General features: G+C 39.0%; 1 protein-coding gene across 1 annotated transcript in view; it reads left to right on the forward strand.

The window, feature by feature from the left end:
* NRK (Nik related kinase) overlaps window positions 1–13,976 on the forward strand; it is a 92,130-nt gene that overhangs the window by 74,240 nt on the left and 3,914 nt on the right. Inside the window, exons 28-30 of the mRNA XM_084293816.1 lie at window positions 494–643; window positions 3,882–4,041; window positions 13,208–13,347. Of these exons, the coding sequence (XP_084149942.1) occupies window positions 494–643; window positions 3,882–4,041; window positions 13,208–13,347 (450 nt within the window). The remainder of the gene's footprint in view (window positions 1–493; window positions 644–3,881; window positions 4,042–13,207; window positions 13,348–13,976) is intronic.

Here is a 13,976-nt window from a genome sequence, read left to right on the forward strand (position 1 = left end):
TCTCTCATCTACTCCTTGCTTTTGCTTTTTGTTGTTTTTTATAACATTTATTTCTAGTTAAAGATAAAATGAATATTCCTTTAAAGAAAATGTAGCTCATTTGACATACATTGGAGGTGGCAGGCATGAAACTGTCACTGTCATGATTCTGTTAGATGTGAACAACTTGTTTCAGTGCAGTGCCAAGATGTACATTTAAATTCACGAAGCTGATGCTGATTTCTCTCAGAGGAAGAGGAAATTTAACATGAATGGTACTTAGCCTAATTTTTGCCTAGTCCATTTCTAGGTGGATTTTTTCAAAACAGAAGTGAACTATCCAACTCTCTTTGTGGCCCAAAGGTTGATGGATACTTAGTTCCTTAAATGTAACGTGCTGGTAGAGCAAAAATAGGTAACTTTCCAGTTCTGAAAATTATTAAGGAAAATTGTGTATGTTGGTCTGTAAACCAAGAGCATTATTGTGTTCTATAGTGTATTTTTCTTTTTGCAGTCCTTTACCTCACTTCATCACAAACCGCTGTCAGTTGACCTGACTGTTGAAAATGGACAAAGATTAAAAGTGATCTATGGCTCTCTAGTTGGCTTTCACGCTATTGATGTGGACTCTGGATCTGTGTATGACCTCTACCTTCCAACACATGTAAGACACTCCAAAAAGTTCCATAACCACCTGTGTTATTTGGGCTGTATATTGGTGATAATCAGGTTAAGTTGTGTGCTGTATCCCAAAACAGAGGGTAAGAGAATAATTACAGTATACCAGCTAGTAGAAAATGACTTTTTGCATGCTTTTGTAATAATGAAGTTCTGTTAAAAGGCTTTTTTTTTTCCCTCCAGATTTAGAGTATCAGTTTTAGCAGTTTAATGTCAGAAAGCCTATTGTATGGACAGTAGTATTTTTAATTGGTTTATCCTGGAAATTTAAGACTTTTTTAAGGCATACAAAAACACAACATTGAATTGGGTGACTTTCACAGTCAGCCAATGTGTTTTTCCGTCTTGATCACTGAATTGAGCTGAAATTTGGCCTGGTTTAAAATGATGTGCAGCATATGTTTAAATCTTGATTGGCTTTGAGGCATGTTATCTTTGCATCAAAGAGTACCTGTAGCTAGAGGAGCCACGTATAAACTGAGTCCAAATATGCATTCACATGGGTATACAGGTGAACCCATGAATAATCCTCATTTCTTTATTGTGGAGCAAACTTGCGTTCATTTTACATGATTTACATGGACTCAGTGTGTAAAATGTGATTTGCCTTTTAGTCATGACTCTGCAGAAACCCAGCTTCCAGGCCAAATAAATTTGCTGATTTTCTTACTGCTCAGTTGCCCGTGAAATCAGTCCTTGCATTCAAAAGAATTTGGGATGTTCTCTTTAGGTTTTCAAGCAGAAGTTGTCATGAAGATGTTGATTTCAGGTTGATGTGTACATGTTGCATGGTGTACCTGTTCACTGAGATGATGTTGACTGCTAAAAACTGCTTAAGTGGAGTTAAAAGCAAAGTAATTACTCTGCAAAAGTAAAAGACTGCTATGGGGCTGTCCAGTATGAAGGCTGTGCTCTTTTTCTTTCCTTTTTTTTTTTCTGTTGTTATTTCTTAGTTGTTCTAGATGGTTCATTTCAAAGTTGTGGGTCCAAAAGCCACAGAAATTTAGGGGATTAAGTGCAAAAAGCTAGTGGATTCCCATGGCTCCGGCCTGATGGGGGGTTCCAAGCAGGGAAACTTCTGTGCTCACTTGGAAAAACCTTCCCTGAAGTCAGCAGAGCTCCACACAGGCAGAGCGTTAGCTGATGGGTGCCACTACTTCCATGTATCCCAAGGCATTGTGACTTCAGGAACACTCGAGGGTTGGAGGGATCTCATCCCACATCTGCATGTTGCAGCCTGGTCCAAGACCCTTCAATTTATTTATTTATTTTTTCCTCCCTCTCTCAGCCCAGTTTTCAAACCCATGCCCTGTGGCCTGCTACCCTGACAGGTGACAGCCTTCAACTTCTGTCACAGCTGTGTTTTCTGATGGCCACGGTGTTTAAGGATGATGGTTTATAAACTTCTCTTAATTGCAAACTCAGTGCTCTAGGTCTTCAGAACAGGCTGCTGAATCACCTGCTACAAACCTGAGCTGGATTTTTGTTTGTTTGTTTAAGGGTCTTAGTATTTGTGTGATGGCTTATTTAATCCAGCAATTAGTAGGTTTGTTAACTACGCAGCTATGGAAAATTCACATCAGTTGATAAATGTAAGCGTGATGCCTGCGTGCCATCCCTGGAAGTTGGTTGCTAAGCGAGGTGAATAATGATTTGTCACAAAGATCATCAGCATAATTGCCCGAGATGGGGAAGGCAGAGGAAAAGGGGAGCATTCTGAGCAGCAGTTCTCCAACAGGCTGCAGATATAATTATGCACATGATGAGAGAAATTTCCCAGGTGATTGTCCTGAAGATGTGGGGCACCTTTAAGACTGGCTCCATTTGGGTGTGCTCTTCAACCAAAAGTTAGCGTATACTAAAAATATATTTTCCCTTTAGAGTTTTAGACCTGAAATAAATCTGCTGCTGCGGAAGCTCTGTCTTTTTCGGTATTTTATTATTTCAAAGAGCATCTGATAGACTGGATGATTTTCTCAAGGAGCTTTGTAGTGACAACAGAGCAGACTTCAACAGGCTGACTTTAGATACTCTTGCTTTCTGGTAGCCTCTTTTCCTGGTTCCCCACCTCTTTCTCCATCTCTTACCTGCTTCGATCGCTCATGCGAGTACCAAGGCAACGCATTAAAATTGCTCTGCGGCTCTGGATACCCGTTCTAGTGTTACGGATAGTTGTTGCGGAGGCACGGAGTCAAGTGGTTGGCCTGGGTGTATTCAGTTGGGCAAGTACAGCTTCGGTGCTTCTTTACTGTTCTTTCTGCCCTTCCGGCATGTGTAATGTGTGTGCTTGAAGAAAAGAGGTCTGTGTGGTGCTGGCTTGTGAAAATGATGCAGAAACTCCAGTCATGTGCTTCCTAGAAAGATTTGTTGTAGTGGTTTAATTGACTGTTTAATTAACCTGTTTTGAGTAGTGCTTTTTTAAAACAAAACAAAAAATGCTTTCTTAATGATTTTAAGGTTTTCCTTGTTTTTGTTCAAAAGTGCTTTCATAAAACCCCACCTCCATAGTTGTATACTTTGACTTTTTTTTTTTCACTTGGGACATGTGTTGGCTTCTGGGAGAGATTCTCGCGCATCGAGCAGCTGTTAAAATAACGTGTGTGAGAGAAATGCACTGTTCCTTGTGGCATGCAGAAAACATATGCTGAGCAGCACTGAAAAGGGGAACTATTTGTAGGGAAGAATGTGGGAAGGGAAGGACATAGAGTGGCTTGTGTTTGAAAGGTCCAGGTACAATGTTCCGCTTGCTGTAAATACTGATAAATTTACATTTTTGGGGGGTTTGAAAAGAGATAGGGAAATATCATGGAAAGTGAGAGCACTGGTTTCTTGGAACGTGGAAGCTTTTGTTCTTCCTCCATCTTCTGAAATAACTGAATTCAAATTTTTCACCTGTCTTCTATTTATATAATGCAGGTGTTTCATAAATAAGTGTCTCAGTGGCTCCATGGCTTCTTGAAAGCCGTTAATACTAGTAAATATAAAGTGAAATACTGAACATTGCCTTGTTTGCAAACCTACTGTAATATCTAAAGGGGGGAGGAGAGGAGAAAACCCATTTCAGGGACTAGCTTGCAAACTGTACAGCTTTTCTCAAAACAGGCATTTCTTTCACTTTCCATGAGCTAGTTCTTTTTATTGCTCTGTCAAGCTAGTTAGATTGATGTAGTCACTAAAATTGCAGTCCATTTTCTGATATAAATCTTAGCAAAATATAATTCTAGATCCAAGGAACTATTCGCCCACATGCCATTATCATCCTCCCAAACACCAGCGGAATGGAACTGTTACTCGCCTACGAAGATGAAGGCATCTACATTGATATATACGGGCATTTCACAAAGGAAACTGTTTTACAGTGGGGAGAAATGCCAGCATCTGTAGGTATGTATGAAAAACTGCATTTTATTAAATGTAAGGTTCTGCTGCATGAAACCTGACTTCTTTATGAGGTTTGTATCTATGCGAAAGCGGTTGTATGGCACATAAAGCAACTTCGAAGCAAAACAGATATCTGGAGAGTAAAGAGGTTTATGTATGTTTATGGTAAAACAGCCAACGATTGCAACAGGGTCTTCAGGTTTGGATCACGGGGTTTGTATTCTTGTCATACCGTTTACTGCATCATACCCTTACTCTACAGCCAAGCTTCCCTGGGGGTGTAGCTTCCAGAGAGTTTTCACAGAGAGAATTACATGAATTAGAGACACAAAGGTGCTTGTTTTCTGCTTTGTTTATAGCCCATAGCATTTTTATGTAAAAATTCACAACTATAGCAAGGTGGGTTTTTGAAAAGGTCTGTAACTGCTGTCAATTGGCCCCTTAATTTTATCACTTCAGATTCACAGTACAGGGTATTTCCAACAGATTCTCACTCTCTCCATGTTTGCAGTGGTTTTGTAGGAGGAGATTCTCATTGTATTGCACAGGACAGCTGTTTGTTTCACATTTCCCAGAGGGCTTCATGTTAAGTGTGGGGAAAACCAAGAACATAACACAGGCAGATTTTTGTTTTTATTATTAGTTGCTTTTAATTTTTTTTTTGTCACACTCCTGTTCTTCCGGATCTTAAAACATACAAACAAACAGCAAAAGCCCAAGACATTTAGATTGTGCAAAAGCAAATTATTAGCTTGGCAGAAACTGGATGCCACAGTGAAAAATGAAGAATGTTCACCTTTTTCCTTGCACTTCTAGTTGGGTAGCTTTAGGAAAAGTCCATTAAAATCAGTAGAGTAACACCCTTGAGGAAATACCAAGTCCATCATTTGTAGAGGGTTTTCAATAGTACTGAGAGCAAGAAACCCACCTCTGGAACATACATTGCTATAAGGGAACTTGCATTTTTTGCACTGTTGCTATAAAATTCAGCAACAGAAGTACTTCAGTTCCAAGAATCAGGTGTGAGGTTATAACCTGACTGTGTAGTATTTCCTTCCCTCCACTAAATGCACCTATCTCTGCTTTTCAGCCCCTACTCAGAGCTGCAGGGCACAATTAAAATCTATCAAGTCAATTCTCCATTTTTCATATGAAAATCTAATAATCCTTGATATATTTAAATTTTATATCCCCTCAGAATTAATGTTAGAAACACTCTAAGAAATAATCAATAATCAAAGAGCAATAACCAAGGCAGCGTAGGAAGAGTTCTAACAAGAAGTACTGAATGTAATTGGAAGCTGCACTGAAGAATGTTATCTCAAGGAGACAGCTTTCAAGACCCATTTCATTATGGGAAGTACTTCCTTAGGCCTTAAAAAACGCAGCAAGTTTATTTAACATGAACCATTTTTTAAAAAAACTGTCATGTCTTATACACCTTGTGGTGTGCATATATGATATCGGATTTTCATAAATATTTAAACTCTCTTTTTGTTTTTTCACTTGTACCTTGTGGGTTAGAACTCCTTTTTCCTGCCTCGGGAAGAGACAGAATTTTAAAAATGAGCTGCATTTATATAACTGTCCTGCTTGAGATTAACCCTAATCTCATGTTTAATACTTGCTAAAGCATAGATGTTATTTGTAGCTATTACAGGCTTTTCTAGTTGTACTGCTTTTACTGTATGCTATGGCCTAAAGATTCACTGATATTAGATAATTAGACAGTGTGTTTCAAATGTCGATACATAAGGAACAAAAGGCTTCATTACATCTCACTTTAGAAAGGGAGATATTGCAAGAATGATTGCATATATTTATGACTGCTGCTTGGAAATCTGCAGTTTGTGACACTGGGTCCTGATTGCCCTCAAAGCTTTTTTTCACTTCATCTGGACAGATTTTGCAGGAATGCCTCAGAAGTGTACCAGAGGGAGCTTAAGTCCTTTTTCTTAACCTTGCTGAAAGTACTGAATCATCAAACCTACAGAAACGTGAGATAGGTTTGTAAAGTATTCTTGTACCTGGGAATCATAATTCCTTGACTTCAGTAAAAATTTCCTTGCATGTACCCTGCTGGCACTGAAGTGAATAAAGCTTCACCACTTTGTGCCAGCTGAGTATATGATCCTCTGTGCCAGCTAATTACTCTCATTTAAAACCTCTTTCTGCCTGCATCTGGTTAGGTATGATATTCTCAATTTCTCAAGGTTGATTACATCTTAATAGAAAGAATGCCATTTGGACATTCTCCTTTCCACATGCTCATGTAACCATTCCTCTTGTTCTTCAGTATGCAACTGTGCTATGATTTGCATGGAAAAGCCATCAGTACAAAATGACCTAGGCATTTTTGTTACAGTATTTTAGGGCAGTTAAATAGGAAGTAGTCAGACACACCTCTGAGGGTGGTATCCTGTCTAAAGAATTTTACTGTACGGCAGTCTTGTCCATGTGAATTGTTGGATTTTCTCTGTGGTCCGTCTAGAGAGATGGGCACCACCAGATGGGAAGGCATCCCATTTGGGGACAGGTAGCTAAGGCAGGTCCAGTGAAGCATCCTAGTGAGGTAGCAGAGAGTGAGGGAGATGAAATTTTTACAATGGTAAGGTTAAGAGGGCTGAGGAAAGAGAGAGGTCTTTGCGAAGCTTCCCCCAAGTGCTCAAAGTGTAAGACTGTAGGTTTTCTCTGGAAGGAAAGGTGTCACTCTGTCACTCTTTCATTGTTTATAATTCTGCAGTTTCCACAGCTGAAGGGAGGCAGTCTTCAAACACCCCCTCTCAGTTGTCATTTGAAAATTTTCCAGTATGTTAACTGGAGAACTCTTGCATTATTGCTGCTGCCACAGCACTGAGGTCTCAGAGCTGGATTTCTTTGAAACAGAAATTTTTAATCGTTGTGATGTGCAAGATCAATTTGATATTCACATTACAGCTAAAAACAATTTAATCCAACCTATTACTCAACACAAAACTCAAATTTTAAACAGCTCTGTTAACTATTATTTTAATTGTTTCCAACCAGCTCCTATTCATCTTCTTGTTCCTCTGAAATTCTAGTTTCCAGACAGAAACATGAGCTCTTATGAGAGAAGTCTGATGGTGTTATTTACATGGCCAAATGTAGGGAGAACTTGCAAGTTTCACAAGAGATCCTATTTTAGAATTTCCAGGCTTCACAAGGTCTGACAGCAGTCTGCATGAGCTTATCTCAAAAGTTTTCTCTCTGTGCTTCAGACAGGAGGGTCTTGTGTTAACCTCAGGGTGCTCTCTAGCCACCTTTTGCCCCGTTCTTAGTTTCTTTAAATAATTATTTTGAAAGAAAACTTCTGTAGTTGGTAAGAGTTTCTTGACTACAAAAAAAAAAAAAAAAAAAGTGCATTATAATTGATAGATTTAGGGCAGGGAAACTAAATATAGCTTACTCTCCCAGTCTTTAAATTGGAACCTCTGTGACCTATCTGTTAATAAGAAATTGGAGAGAGGAAACTCAAATCCAATGGGAAATTAAAATCGTAGAAGTACTCTATCCATGTTTAATCTGAAAGATATTTCATATATGTAAGGCTAAATATAAATAGAGCTGTTATGTTTTCTTTCTATAAAACAAGATTTAAAAAGGGTTTAAGAAACATCAAGTTAATACAATTTGAGAGCACTTTTGCCCTTCTGTGTGAGTAATGAATTATTTACAGTACATCTGCGTGGTGGGTTGGCACAAAACCAGATATTCCCGAAGAGTAGAGAACCAATAAAAGTCCTGATTTCCTTTGCTGTATATGTATTAAAATCAAAATGATGTTATGTGGAAAAACAGATAGGGTTACCAAAAGCTGTTTGTATTACTGCAGTAGTGCTCTTTCAACATACTTACCAGTTCTTGAAATCCTAGCTGGCCAACTCGTGTACAGGAAACTCTTGCTCATATCTGAATGATTCGTGTTGGTCAGATCTCCTGTGCAGTGTTTTTCCCAGCAAACAAACAAGCCACCTCTCACCCTAAACATGTTTCTCACTTAGGTTGTTAGTTACACTGGAATAGTAATTGCAGAAGTGAGCAAGCAGCAACTGAGAGCAGGCGTGTTTTGGAACAAGGATGCACATAAACATGTATTTAGTAAACAATAAGATTCCTAGTCAAAAATTTATTTAGTCGTAGCTCTTTTTTGGGTGGGTAGGGAACTGTATGTGTTAGGTCTTTGTCCAGGGGGAAATAAAAAACAAACAAGCAGAAAAAACCCTTATATTCAAGTAACATAAGTAATAGCAGTAAAACTATTTAATGGAATTGCACAAGAGAAATTTCTGTCTCCTTCCCCTATCTTCCTCCCCTAAATTGCTTAACCTCTGGGCAGTGACTTCTGAAGCATGGGCAGCAGACAGAAGTACAAGCAAGTAGCTAATCAGCCCCTAATCAGTGGTCAGCAGCATCACAGGAGAGCTTGAGGCTGGGTTTGAGCTTTGCGACATCACAGAATGCTGTTGGTATCTCTGTGGGTTATCTTCATTCAAGCCCTCAACACACACATCTCCCTTTCATTTGCCTAAAACAAACCAAAATTGTTATCTCGCTATATAAAAAATTAAAAAAAAAAAAAAATGCTTTTCCCAAAGAGGGCAGAAATCAATATAAGTCATGATTTCATAGAGCACCTGGGCTGGATTGAAGGGCCAAAGAAGGGTTCAGTAGAAGTGCAGTCAGTTTTAAGATCTGTATGGTCTCTAATAGTTGCTGTCTCTTACTGTCAGCAAAGTCACTGGCTATTCTTTTAAAGTTCGTGCCCAGCTGCATACTGGCCTGAGGCAGTTTTCTCAAACGTGTCCAGAAAAGCAAAATTCAGTACTTATTTTTGTGTTGAATTTCACCCTCTCCTAAAAGGAACTGGGTGAAGCAGTGTACGCTCCCTTGTACCTCATAAAACAGAGTCTGGTATCATGACTCATGCATGCAAAAGTGGGTCAGAATCTTTTAATTCACGTTTGGTTTGTTCATTTCAACCTCCTGGTTTGTATGGAATGAGTTGCCTGGGGAATTTCTGGAGTCTCTATGGCTAGAGGCCTTTAAGGTCAGATTAGACGAACTGTCAGAAGTGATACTGGTGTGGCACAGAGATACGGATGGAGGAGAAGGTGCATTAAGGTCCTGTCCTGCCCTATTTCTGTAACACTAATCAGAAAAGCCTGATTTTATGTTATTTTGCTAAAAGCTGATCTGATTCTGCTTTCATGTAGAGATAAGTTGGGAATAACTGCTTAGGGCAGTGAGCCAAATTCAGCACATGAGATCAGAAAAGGCATTTTTGAAGAGAAAGAATTTAAAGACAAAAAGAAAATTGAAGAAGGGAAGTGAGATTGTAGTACCTGGGCTCTATGACACCAAGTGCACTTCTCTCAGGCTGAGTATGCTACTGATGTGAGACTAAGAGATCATTAGCTCATGTCAGTGGCACTTCATAGAAAGCTAATGGTTTCAGTATGGCTCAGTAATTTCTTTCACCTTTTATGCCTCTCAACCATTTCCCCTTGAAGCAGTCACTTCCGTGATTGGGGGCTCTCCTCAACCCGATGCTAATACACACTGTGAACAGGAAACACCAAGTAGGTGGTCTCAACCCAATTTTAGAGCATTCCTAATGCTTTCATGATGTTAACAGGCTGATTTTGATCCCACTTCCCTCTACTGAGTTTATGGTGTGTATTCTGTGATCTCCAGGGCATACAGCTGGTATAATTGGTGTACCAAGAACCACAGCTTGTGCCTAACTGTACATCTTCTAAATACATGGTAGTCTGGGTGAGGCAGAGGAGACTCAGGTAATTCTGAATGATTTTGCTCCAGAACTTTAAGCAATTTTGGCACGTCAGTCTGAGCTGATATATGCTTTTTTTTTTTTCTTTTTTTTTTTCTTTTTTTTTTTTTTTTTGCTGAGCTACTGTCCAAAGGACAAGAGCAGCTATCTCTCTGTGTCTAGGATTGCTAGAAACCAGTATAATCTTGCATCATAATATAAACATACTTAAATGTTGCCAGCTGGAAGCATGAAATATTTTTATCTAAAGCTTTATGAAGTGAAAAGTGGGCTCGAACTATTCCTAACTTGCACATAGCGTAGGAGCTTTTGTTCCAGAGAAAGTAGACTTTATTCTGAGTATCTAATCCACTTGCAGTTCATTGTACATGGCACGTTTGTATTCTAGAGTAAGAGTTCTCATGGGAAGGTTATCAAGACTCCGTACTGAACTTTGAATTCACAGCCTGCTACCCTCCAAATTAATTTCGATGTATTAATTTTTATAAGTGGATAACCCCACAAATGGTATAATGGGGTCTTTCTGTTAGCATATACATTTTCAGATGCAATTTGAGAAAAAAAAACTTCCTGATTCTGCTACAGGAATGAGTTTTGTGCTAGTTGTACTTTGACATTTGCCATTGTCAGTTGACAAGTTCTCAGTATATTGGCCAGCCAGGAGAACATCAGTGGCTGAAGTTGGAATATCTGTTTTATTATGTTCCTGTTGTAATACTGCTTGGGGGATCAGTTCTCATCTGAACATAGCAGCAGTAGCTCAGTCATCCAGGGCTTTCAAGGATGCAAGGATGCTATCAAATTGAAATCTGCCAAAGACATGGATACAGATGATACAGACCCAGAGTATTGACAACTTGAGTGCAGATTTCACAAAGCGGAAAAGATAAGGAGAATTTGAGTGGATTAGGTCTTTGATGGTGAACCTACATGCCCTATACTGTAGCCACAGAATGTCATCGTTCTATCGTTTTATTTATGTACACACACCTGCCTTGCTGTCCCACCCCCTGGAATCATAGCCTACCTGTGTGTCTGATGTGTTTGCAAATGTTTATGTGGTGTCAGCAGTTGCCAAAAATAGCAGATATCCGAGTATTGTATCTTTAGCTTCTTTACTTCGTGTGGTCTAGGCCTGCTTTATTAGGTGACTGCATGTTGGATGGGTGCTGCCCTGATGCTCATCATGCAGCGAGCCAGAAACAGTAATGAGTCTTCCTTGCTGCCTACAGCACCCTGTCGTATAGGCTAGGAAATTAAGCATAAAGAAAAGAATAAGAATAAAAAGGTATTGATTTTCAGGTGTTTGATTTCAAAAAATATCCCTCCCCTCCACCCTGTTCTCTCACTTATCCTCAGCTCCTCACTGCTGTTTTGCTCTTCGTAGAGTGGTTTATTCCTCTTTCCATTTAACTGGGATAATGAATCACAGAATCACAGAATTTTCTAGGTTGGAAGAGACCTCAAGGTCATCGAGTCCAACCTCCAACCTAACGCTAACAGTCCCCACTAAACCATATCCCTAAGCTCTACATCTAAACGTCTTTTGAAGACTTCCAGGGATGGTGACTCCACCACTTCCCTGGGCAGCCTGTTCCAGTGCCTCACATACTGGGAAGTGATTTTCTTGCTTTCAGCTCTAGTGGCAGGGAAGCCTTCAGTGTGTAAAGAACAACTGAAAGAGAAGTCTACTTAAGCAGGTTTGGGGAAAATTAATAGACTTGGGGGGAACTAAAATGTCAACGCCGTAGCCAAAACAGACATGTTTCCAAGGAGGTATAGTTTTCACACATCTGAACAAGGATTATAAAACAAGGATTCCAAGTTAATATTAAATCAACAACTGCTACAAGAAGAATATGTATTTCCTTTATTTTTTCCTGTCCTTGTAAAGCAGGATCACAGGCTTTTGCTTTGTGTTATCAGTGTGTATTGAAAGTTTAGTTTCTAGACAAAATCTAAATCAACAAGGAAGGTTTTAAGGAACAGATGTTGTTTGTGTTAAAAAAGCAGGACAGGCAGGCACTGTCCTCTGAAGCTAAAAACCAGTCAAATGCACACGTTCCCTCTAGAATATTTCAGAGCAACACAGTTCTCAGACTAATGAAAAAACAACTCATAGTTGAGCAAGAACAATAATTTCTGAGCATTGGCTATCTAGAGCATAAATAATGCATTTTTTACCTTGGAAGCCAATACATACAGTAATCAGAGAATTTTCATTGAAACTGTGCCTAATTTGAAGTCTGTGGCGTTAACTCCTTCATCACTATCCTGACTTCTCATCCAGTTGCCAGATTTGAAGGGAATAACACAGTAAGCTTCCACAGTGCTGGAGTATCTTGGAATCATCCAGGTTGGAAAGGACCCGTCTTTGCTTATATCCAAAAACAAATTATGGGAAGACAGTAGTTAAGAACAGCAAATGAATCAGGTCTTAGTCTCAGATTCCAAAGCATTTAGGCTTCAGACTAACTCAAACTTAGCAGCAAATACATACCTAACTTCCTGGCTATGAAGAAGACAGTCAAGATTTTTCTTGGACATGCAGAGTGAACGAAGGATGAGACACCAAATGGGCACAAGGTGCACATTTGGTAGTGTACTTAAGGTAAGCATAGAGTCCAAAATGAATGAGAAACTGAAATTCAGCTACTGTTCCCAAGACTTCTTGTGTAAACTTGAGTCATTCAGAATATGTTGTTATCAAACAGAAATGCTTCCGATCTGTGTTGACATAAGACAAGAATCAATCTTTTAGCTGTTAAATAGCAGCAGCCCACACAGCTGATTTTCACAGCCTATATACATAGTACAACAAAAAAATAACTATTATAGGAAAAAACAAAGAAAGAAAGGTTCCAGGCTCTTGAGTGAAATAAAGAAGAGGTGAATGAATCTTGTTTTGGTTACCCTCATTCTTCTATAGAAGAGTTAAAACAAAGGGCAATAGTGCAACTAGAACGGAGTCATTAGAAATAGTAAGAAATAGAATTAAAGAAAAATAGGAAAAAATGCTTAGAAACATAAAGCAGAAAAGAGAGTGTTGAGAGTGTTCTAAAATCATCTCTACATAGTCTCTTTTTTCAAGCTCTGCATCAGAAGCTAAGACTTAGCCTTTAAAAATGTATCAGCAAAGGTTTTGTGTGTGAATCCCTTTTTTTGAAACTAGCATAGATGTATTCCATCTATACGTTGGACTCCCACAAATGACTGGCTGTATCTGCATTTGGGGCTCAGTTCTGTAAAACGTTGTTGCATGAGATTAATTACTTGTGTACAAATAGTAACAGGCAAGTGTATTGGTGGCATTTTTAACTTAAAAATAAATCTTTTTTTTTTTTTTTTCTTTTATAGCTTACCTTCAATCTAATCAGGTCATGGGCTGGGGAGAGAAGGCAATTGAATTGCGCTCTGTGGAAACAGGAAATCTGGAAGGAGTATTTATGCACAAGAAAGCGCAGAAGCTAAAATTTCTATGTGAAAGAAATGACAAGGTACGGAGATGAGTACAGTGTGTTGATGGAGCAAAACCAAGTAATTTTCATCTACAAAACTAAGACCACGTAATTTCTGTAACTATGTATTTACAGTTTTTTTTCTTATCTTAGTATAATTTTCCCAACCAAAGCAAATGTTGTCAGTGAACCCACAAAGCAGTGGATATTGAACACCTTGACACAGCCCTACTTTACCCAGTAACATTACAAGTCCTATTCCACCTAGCGTTAACTGATTTCAGAAGTGCTAACAAATACAGACACTGATGACTGGGCAGACTCCAGCACAGCACGTGCAGTGGGGAGGACTGGTGAGCCAGCTCTGATAATGCCTAAATACAGGACTGCCTCTCCTGGGTTGCCAAAATTACATGCAATTCAGAGCAGCCATCAAGGTCAAAACAAACAAGGAAAAAAAAAAAAAAAGAAAGAAAATAGCACAAAGATTTCACATATTGAAGGCACCTGGAGAATGGATAATCAAGTATGATTTCTTGCATATGGCACAGCAGTGCTGGATAAATGTTTTCTGAAACCTGTTTAGTCCCACTGATTTATTTAGAAAACAGGGTCCCCTAAACTGTTTAGATTATTTTAAAGTGTGTTCTTGTGACTTTCCAGATAGA

Source organism: Netta rufina, assembly GCF_964035555.1.
Source record: "Netta rufina genome assembly, chromosome: 12".
NCBI classification, from domain to species: Eukaryota; Metazoa; Chordata; class Aves; order Anseriformes; family Anatidae; genus Netta; species Netta rufina.